The following is an 8912-nucleotide window of genomic DNA, read 5'->3' as shown; positions in this document are numbered from 1 at the left end:
TGAGGATCTAAAGTATCGAATCCTCTATGAGGTTCATGATACGCCCGTGGGCGGGCACTTAGGTCGGGAGAAGACCTATGGCTCGGTGAGCTCGATGTACTGGTGGCCCAAGATGTATAAGTGGGTCGGCACCTATGTACGCACGTGTGAGACGTGTCAACGGACAAAGTCCGCGCCGAGCACGGCAGCGCCATTGGCGAGTTTGCCTGTCCCCAAGGGATGCTGGCAGTCCATGAGTATGGACTTTGTGTTTGGCCTTCCCAAGGATAAGGCGGGAAACACAGGTATAGTGGTCTTTGTAGACCGATTGAGCAAGATGGATCATTTAGCGGCAGTGCCGGACACCATTGATGATGAAGGTACAGCTTTGCTGTTTTTAGACCGAGTCTTTCGCCAACATGGCTTGCCTGAGGCAATTGTCTCGGATCGAGATCCGCGCTTCACCGCGAAGTTCTGGACGTCCCTCTTCAGAGTGCTCGGCACTCGTTTGGACATGACCACGGCGGACCATCCGCAGACCGATGGTCAAACCGAACGCGTGAATCGCGTGTGGAGGATACCCTCCGAAGCGTATGCGCTGAGGCGCCAAAACGCTGGAGCCAGATGCTCCCACTCGTTGAGTTCGCATTAAATAATGCAGTGCACGCCTCGACAGGCTACACTCCGTTCTATGTGAACGGCTTGGTTAACCCTCGCGTCCCACTGACGCCGCCACGCAGTGGCTCAGGGCTTGGTGGGGGAGGGATAGCCGAGCGGCTAGCTGATGTCAGCCCTGTTGCGGTTCGCAAGCAAGTCGATGACTTTGTCTCTTTGAGACTGAGCGTAATGCGTCAAGTACGCGACGCTATGGCTGAAAGCCAAGACACGCAGAAGGAACATGCAGATGCCAAGGGCAGAAGCAATGTTGAGAGGTTTGAGGTCGGTGACCAAGTTTTATTAAACGCTAAAAACCTACCTACTCATGCAGTGTCTGCAGTCTTCAAGACGAAGTTAAGACCGCGGTTCATAGGACCGTTCAAGGTCGTGGCCAGGAAGGGCCTAGCGTATACGCTCAACCTTCCGAAGAAGATGCGCACGCATCCGGTCTTCTATATCGGCTTGCTTAAGCCATACCAAGACCCTGCCCAGGTGAGCACGGAGGCGTTGGCACCAACGGTGGCTGGGCCACGGACAGCTGCAGGGCAGCAGGTGGTAGAGCCACGGGAGGCTGAACGACAGCAAGTGGTGGATCCACAGATGGCTGATCAACAGCATGTGGCAGAGCCACAGGTCGCGGAGCGAAGTGCTCGAGATGCAGGAGCAAGGCAAGCTGAACGTTCAGCCGAGCAGCTGGACGCTCAAGGTCCGAGACCTGGTTGTGAGTCAACAGTGGTGGCTCTAACCTATCCACAAGGTGGATCATCTCTTCGAGATCGACCGATGGGCGGTGAACGTTCGCGTCGTGGACGCCGGCGTCGTGGACGCCGGCGTCGTATGGACGCAGACGCCGTTCCGGCAAGTGCTGACTCTCCCCGCGAGAGCCCAGCTGAGGCAAGGCCTCCTCCTGCTCTGCTCGATGAGCATGGTGAGCTCCACTTTTCACGTAAAACGCTTTGTGGGGGGGGGAAGACGCCAGGGTCGTACCCAGTACTTAGTGAAGTGGAGGGGTTACCCTCACTCACAGACTCATGGAGTTTGAGCTATCTTCCGGCAAGATTGCCCTGACGTCGTTGACGTTACGACTGGGCACATCATGTGCCGAAGCGCCATCATGGCGTGCGACAGCGTCGCCAGGCGCTGGCGCCTCCCACTAGAGTGGAGAGCGATGAGGTCAGTAGTTGAGCTCAGGCTCTGACCAGTGGCTGCAGCAGCCAGCTCGTACGTATGAGCGGTGCTCGCAGCGGGAGCAGGAGGTGGAGAGACCTCGTAGTGTTAGGGACATGGTCCCGAAAGGAAGCAGGTGCTTCGTGTTGTGCTGAACAAGGTTCAGGCACAAGCGTCTCGATAGACGCATAGTTGTTTTGAAACAACTTGCTCGATGAGCATGATCCAAATGTGGATGCGCTGTAACAGCGAAAGTGGTGTCCCGCACGGGGATCGAACCACTGGCCTTTGGCTTGACAGGCCGGAGCTCTACCATTGAGCTACAAGGGCGATGCCCGTACGTCAGTCCGAGAACGGACTACTCATGGTATGAGAGGGCTGCGCCCGGGTGGATTTGAACCACCGACCTGTGGCTTTCAAAGCCAGCGCTCGACCACTGAGCTGAAAGGGCGTTGCCCTTAAGCTTGTCCATTCAAGGACAACAGTTCATGGAACGAGAGGGCTGTGCCCTGGCGGGTTCGAACCACCGACCTGTGGCTTCCAAAGCCAACGCTCGACCACTGAGCTAAAAGCGGATTGCTCTTAAGCTTGTCCAAGCGTGAACGATCGTTCATGGAACGACAGGGCTGTGCCCTGGTGGGCTCGAACCACCGACCTGTGGCTCTCAAAGCCAGCGCTCAACCATTGAGCTAAAAGGGTGTTGCCCTTAAGCTTGTCCAAGCGTGAACAATCGTTCATGGAACGAGAGGGCTGTGCCCTAGTGGGTTTGAACCACGGACCTATCGCTTGTGAAGCGAGTGTTCAACCGCTGAGCTGTTGTCGACGACTCGAATGAGTCAAGAGCATTGCTCTAAGCGGTTTGCAGCTCTTGGAGTAGGCGCGGAGCGCGAGCGTAGGTCTGAGACCGCTTGAGAGCAAGATGCGCGCTGCGCTTGGAGCATTGGGCCGTGGGCCGACGACGAGAAGTTGGGCATCAACGATGCGTAGGCGTTTGTGAGCTCACGGAGCTGTACAACGCTGGTGTGAGGTGTAGTAACCTCCGCCGTCTTAACAAGACGTGACCTCGCTGAGGAGAGTTTCGAGAACGGAATGTTCTCATCTTAGTGGGGGAGAGTGTAACGGGGTTACATGGTGTGGAGCACACAGGGGTACGAAGTACCCGGAGAGTTAACAAATTCTCAGTACATAAGTTGGAGAGTTAACAAGGTCTCTCAGTACGTTGGCTGAAAGCCACACGTTATGCATTTGATTAGGTTTAACTATGCTAGATAGTTAAAGAGATACATTTACCCCTAGGCGGCTTGGCCGCAATAATAGTAAATAAAACACTTCTGGTTTTGAAGCATAAAAGTTAAGGTATTAACTTTGAGCCCTGGTCTTGGGCTGTAAGTGTCCTTTGGATAAGGAACTTAGTATTAGTGACTCTTTGAGTCGAACGTCTTCCTCTGACGCTAAAGCTACGGCAGCCCCGCTGCACATCCGGCCTTGTCCCCCGCCACGTAAGACGATAGGAGGGAACTCGCACACCGTTCCAGTACTCCACCGTAGCGTTCCAATACAATCACACCATAACTTCACCAGTCTCTTGTGCGAAGTGAGTGGGAGCTTGCGGGGTCAACGGGAACCAGCCTCCCGCCGTCGCAGCACGCTGACCTTCGCCGAGGTCCCTTGTCACAAAAGCCGGCCCGCCAGCGCCTGGCACGACGCCTACATTCCCGGGTACGGGACACGACACAGACTTCCCGTCAGTAACCTTACGACAGTGTCCTGGTCATCTCGTCCATCAGTTTGTAAAGCCCCCCCGGTAGTCCCAGTCACTCTGGTAGTCTTTTTTGCACGCTTCGCTGCTGCTGCGGCAGCGAAGCGCTCTCTCTTCTTCTTTTTGAGCGCCCCCTGACGATCTTTCTGAATCTGCTTTGCTCTGAGCGTGTCATTATCGTTCGGCGGGTTGTACAATGGGTCATTCTGGAACTTCTCAGGAACAAATGGGCGGACCTTTTTGTAGAAGGTCTAGATCTTTTTGGAACCAAATATTATTTGGTTGCCATTGTAGCCCCTGAGTACAGTACCTGGTACAGAAGTCCCCCTCAATAAGCGTAGAGGACATATGACAAATTATCATGAGGAAATTACAAAACTCTTGTGATTTGTTACATAAACCTTCAATCAAAGTGATTGGATATAAAGGGGTATATGAGGCTTATTTTGGGGGACTTATGGTACCGGTACACTGAAGTTAGCAATTGTTGACTCATACACTTGAAGTTCTTTCAAAACGAATCATTTCATTAATAGCCAATCATCCTGCTTCTATACCTTTTTTTCGTAATGTCAGCTCACGACACGTCCAAATTGGAGACCGTTACCGTCAACGTCAGTCGCAATTTTACGTTGAATCCAGTATGCCAGTCCCCGATCTGCCAGGAACCCCACAGATCCCAGCTAGCTATATCGCGGTCGAGGACGTGAATCCTAGCGTCGACATGTACGGATCCACTACAGACATCCCACCTCTGCCCGATGTGTCGAAACAGGACACACACGCTGACGTGGCTGCCTTGCGCGCCAGCTTCGCCACAGGCGCCACCAAGGACCCCAAGACGCGCAAGTCACTGCTGCGAGCGCTGCAACGACTCGTAAATGAGAACGAGGCTATTATCAATGAGGCTGTATGGAAGGATCTGCACAAGCATCCATTGGAGCTGTTCTCCACCGAAGTCGCACTGCTCAAAGCGGAGATCCAAGACTTTATCGACTATGTTGACGATTGGTCCAAGCCTAAACTTAAGACTACCAACATCGTCAATCTCCCAGGCCTGTCTTACATTAGACCTGAGCCTCTCGGCGTAGTCTGTGTCATAGGCACATGGAACTACCCGATAAACCTGCTACTGATGCCGCTGGTAGCCGCTCTTGGAGCTGGCAACTGTGTCGTCGTGAGACTACCGGGAGACGACACCACGCGCTTCCTGAACAACGTGTTGATCCAGCTGTTCGACAAATACATGGACAAGCGCTACGTCCGCTTGGTGTATGGAGGTGTCGAGGAGACCAAGAAGATGCTACAAGAGCGCTACGACCTCATCTTTGCCACAGGCGGCAATTTTCTGGGCAAAATTGTGGCTCAAGCTGCGGCACAATATTTGACACCAACGGTGTTGGAGTTGGGAGGCAAGTCTCCGTGTATAATTGACAACACAGCGGACTTGAAATTGGCTGCAAAGCGCATTGCCTGGGGAGCATTCTTAAACGGAGGACAGACGTGCGTTCGCCCAGACTATTTGCTGGTGGACGCAAAAGTGGGCGATCAGTTTGTGAAGCTGCTGGAAGGAGAACTGGATGTGCAATACGGTGGTGCCAACGTGAAGGAGTCGGACAGCTACGGCCGTGTAATCAACCAGCGCATGCACGACCGCTTGGTGCGCATTCTGGACAAAGATCGTAAGCATGTGGTCTATGGTGGCGATACCGACAACAAGCAACGTTTTATTTCACCAACGCTGCTAAACTTCCGCACTGAATTGGACTTATTCGTGTCGAGTGCCTCCATGGGCGAAGAGATCTTTGGCCCACTGCTGCCAATCTACTACTACACGTCGGGCGATTTGGACGAGCCTATTACCTTTGTCACTGCACGGGAGAAACCCCTTGCGTTGTACCACTTCAGCTCCAATGGCAAGAACAAAGAGCGTGTAGTAAACGAGACATCTGCCGGTAGCATGATGCTGAACGACATGCTTATGCAGCTCTCGAACGCGCACGTTCCATTCGGTGGTGTTGGCAACTCTGGCATGGGCGCCTATCACGGCCACTACGGATTTGAGGCCTTCTCGCACTACAAGTCGGTGATCTACAAGAACGGGATGCTGGATCTACCACAGCGTTATGCGCCGTACACTCCATCGAAGAAATTTATCCTAAGCATCGCCATGTACCCGTTCTCTCGACTGCACATGCGGCTGGTCAAGTCTCTTGGCTTCGCTGCGGTGCTTGCCATCATTGCTGTCATTATCAGGTACTCCGTCTGAGAAGACAGAGCAAATCTTGGTAAAAGAAAAGCTCTTCCATCTTTTTATTCTGAACTAGCCATTTGAACCGGCATAGTTGCAAAACTCAAATGAAGCAGTAATTTCGTTGTTTTTTTTTCACCTTGAATATACCTACTTGCTGTCTTTGTGGTCCATCGCTACCGCATCCTTTTCATCGTTGTTGGTAGCCTTCGTCCCCTTTGCCCCTCCATCGTCTTCAACATCCTCTGGGCCCTCCTCGTCCTTGCTGAGCTTCCCCTCTGAGCTCTTGCGTTTCCCACAATTCCTCGAAGTAGTATCACAGTCTTTGGCATCGGCGCGACGGTTCTCGACCGAAGCACGTGCTCGCATCGACTTCATCAGACCGATAAACGCGTCGTAGTCCATGGACGCGATCACGATCTCGAGGTACTGTTCCACTTTCGGATCAACCTTCATGGCCTTTTGGCAGTGCTCCGCAAACTCGTCCTCCGTCACTCCTTGCTGCGTCAGGAAGACTACCATACAATGCTCGTCAGTATAGACACACCAACGTTTTAACCATAATAAAGCGAAATATTCAACGCACTCTTCATGTGCTCGTTGAACATGTGCTGGAACTCCACATAGATGGTCATATATGCGAGCTGGTGTTCCAGGGCATCCGTGAAGGTGAGTGCATGATCCAAAAAGAACTGCTCGAACTGGCACTGGAACTGTGGCGTCTTGATATACTCTGCCAGTGCCCGTACCACGGGGTCCTGAATCTTGTCATCCATCGCGGCTGCAGATCACGTAAAGCAGAACAATTGCGTATTCTACAGCCTCTTTTTCTTGGACTGGATTGTTCTAACGTACGAGTCGACGCAGCCTACACCCAACACTGGAGAAACTGCTCATTTTTATTAAAAATAGTGGTTAACACAGCGCCTAAACAAATGGAAGGTCACTACGATTCCTGCTCGAAAAGATTCATGGTAACTTCAAGTAGGGACAGATCAAGTACAGTGCTTCTTCTCAGTAGCAGCCAAAGGATCAGCCATACGGTTTTGAAGTAGATTAAATATCTTTAGTTTAGTGCATATGCAATCCATTTTTGCTTTAATCGGATATGCAAGGGTACTGCAGGTAGCGGCGAGCGTTGGAAAGGAAGCAGCACAGTGCGGTCAAGTGTAATTACAGCATCTTTTTACGTAAAAAGCAACACGTGGCTCCCCCATTATAGCATTATTGCTGTGATCAATCCGCTGCAACCGTAGACAAAGATGGCGAAGTGGACGTTCTCCTTCGTGGCGCTATGCCTCACGGCACTGATGCTGGTTGTGCATGCAAACAAAGGTCCCAAGATCACCAACCAGGTCTACTTCGATGTGAGCATCGACGGTCAGCCCGCTGGCCGCATCGTCATGGGTCTTTACGGCAAGACAGTGCCGAAGACTGTGGAGAACTTCCGCGCGTTGTGCACGGGCGAGAAGGGCGTGGGCAACAGTGGAAAACCACTGCATTACAAGGAAAGCATCTTCCACCGCATCATCCCCAACTTCATGCTGCAGGGCGGCGATTTTACTGACTTCAACGGAATGGGCGGCGAGAGTATCTACGGCCAAAAGTTCCCGGACGAGAACTTCAAGCTGTACGACAACACTTTTATTGTGCTTTGTGTACAAGGTCCTTAAATTAAACTCACGCTGCTGTGTTTTGTGCAGGAAACACGCCGGCAAGGGCACGCTCAGCATGGCCAACTCGGGCGCTAACACAAACGGCAGCCAGTTCTTTATCTGCACCGTGAAGACCTCGTGGTTGGACGGACGCCACGTTGTTTTTGGCCGCGTCATCAAGGGCATGGACGTCCTCGACGCTGTTGAGGCTGTTGGCTCGCCCAGCGGTACCCCCAGCAAGAAGGTCGTCATCACGGACAGTGGTGAACTGGCTGCTGATGACTTTGTCGAGGAGGAGTAAGCGAACCTTGCAGACTTGTATTGCTCACATAGTATGTCGGAAACGGGTTCTTGAATTCATAAGATGCTACCCATGGGTTTTCCGCTCATTTGCTGACAGTGAGTGCCTTCCAAAACCCATTTAAAACGGCTTAATCAGTTTAATCGCTTATTTTAATTCTCTGGATTAGATTGCGGAATTAGTCCATTCGATATTATGAAGTTTACCGAATTATCGTACTAAGGGTCACCAACGAACCAACCAATCGGATCCTTCGATTGTAATACAGATGCCTCCATTACTTACGATAAGGTTCATTCTAATTTTACTTCGGCGGAAGCTAAAAGAACGGAGCCCAACACCACAAAGAAAACGGAAGGCCGTCGAAAAGTATGGTTCGCCCTCGCATCAATGGACCAGGAAAGAAGCGGAAGACCTATCAACGTAGGGCAGTAGAGTATGCGCATAAGAGAGACGTCCTCGACTACATTGACAGCGGTCACAGCCTTGACGAGACAATTTCACAGTTCTACGGCGACTAAAGTGGCTCCGTGTGACGGGGTCACACAGCACCTTGCGCTAGAGGAAGTTATCTTCCGAGAGTATACAAACTCTCAGTGAACGGCAGTTCACAGGTCCCCTCTTTAATTAAAGAGAGCGAAGTGACCTAAATAAGGTAGATTGTAAACTGAGTATATTTATAGGTAGGTTAAGTTTGAGGTTAATACAAACTATCAGTTACCTATAGTAATGCAATGTCATTTAACCAATGGTTGGTTTTGAATGACCTTGGTACCTTGTACCAAATATCCCGGAGTATGACATGTCATACTCCTGAAGTGTGAAGTGTCACACTTCATGTAACCAGGGTACACTTAGTGCTACGTACCCCGTTACATCCTCCCCCACTTAGGTTCGGTTTACCGACCAATCAGAATGAAGAGATGTTCGTCACAAACTCTCATTCTCAGAGTCGAAGACCATCGACTCCGCCGCGCGAGCGCGGCGGAGGCTCACTTTACAGTTAGAGCCTCGAGCAGCAACCTGTGCGCTCTTCGTCGAGGTCTCCACTTCGACCGTTAACATGCCTCGTGGCACTGCTAAGAACGGTGCTAAGACACGCTCCAAGGCTGCAGGCGGTAAGGCGCAGGCCAAGAGCACTAA

At 51.8% G+C, this 8912-nt stretch overlaps 3 protein-coding genes across 3 annotated transcripts; 2 read left to right on the top strand and 1 right to left on the bottom strand.

Moving 5' to 3' along the window:
- Window positions 1-4205: 4205 nt before the first annotated feature.
- On the top strand, window positions 4206-5945 carry PITG_11605 (aldehyde dehydrogenase, putative; the record flags this gene model as incomplete). Its single annotated transcript, XM_002901106.1, has 1 exon — window positions 4206-5945. The coding sequence occupies one exon, from the start codon at window positions 4206-4208 to the stop codon at window positions 5829-5831; it is 1626 nt and encodes a 541-aa protein (XP_002901152.1).
- Window positions 5946-5963: 18 nt separating this feature from the next.
- PITG_11604 (uncharacterized protein) lies at window positions 5964-6642 on the bottom strand (the record flags this gene model as incomplete). The annotated part of the gene is made up of 2 exons (XM_002901105.1): window positions 5964-6328; window positions 6400-6642. The coding sequence occupies 2 exons, from the start codon at window positions 6587-6589 to the stop codon at window positions 5964-5966; spliced, it is 555 nt and encodes a 184-aa protein (XP_002901151.1).
- Window positions 6643-7050: 408 nt separating this feature from the next.
- PITG_11603 (peptidyl-prolyl cis-trans isomerase CYP19-4 precursor) lies at window positions 7051-7923 on the top strand (the record flags this gene model as incomplete). The annotated part of the gene is made up of 2 exons (XM_002901104.1): window positions 7051-7443; window positions 7517-7923. 2 exons carry the CDS (start codon window positions 7076-7078, stop codon window positions 7767-7769), a joined length of 621 nt encoding a protein of 206 aa, XP_002901150.1.
- Between the last annotated feature and the right edge of the window lie 989 nt (window positions 7924-8912).

This window comes from Phytophthora infestans, genomic scaffold (genome assembly GCF_000142945.1).
Source record: "Phytophthora infestans T30-4 supercont1.22 genomic scaffold, whole genome shotgun sequence".
NCBI classification, from domain to species: Eukaryota; Oomycota; class Peronosporomycetes; order Peronosporales; family Peronosporaceae; genus Phytophthora; species Phytophthora infestans.
This window is presented reverse-complemented; position numbering and strand designations above follow the sequence as displayed.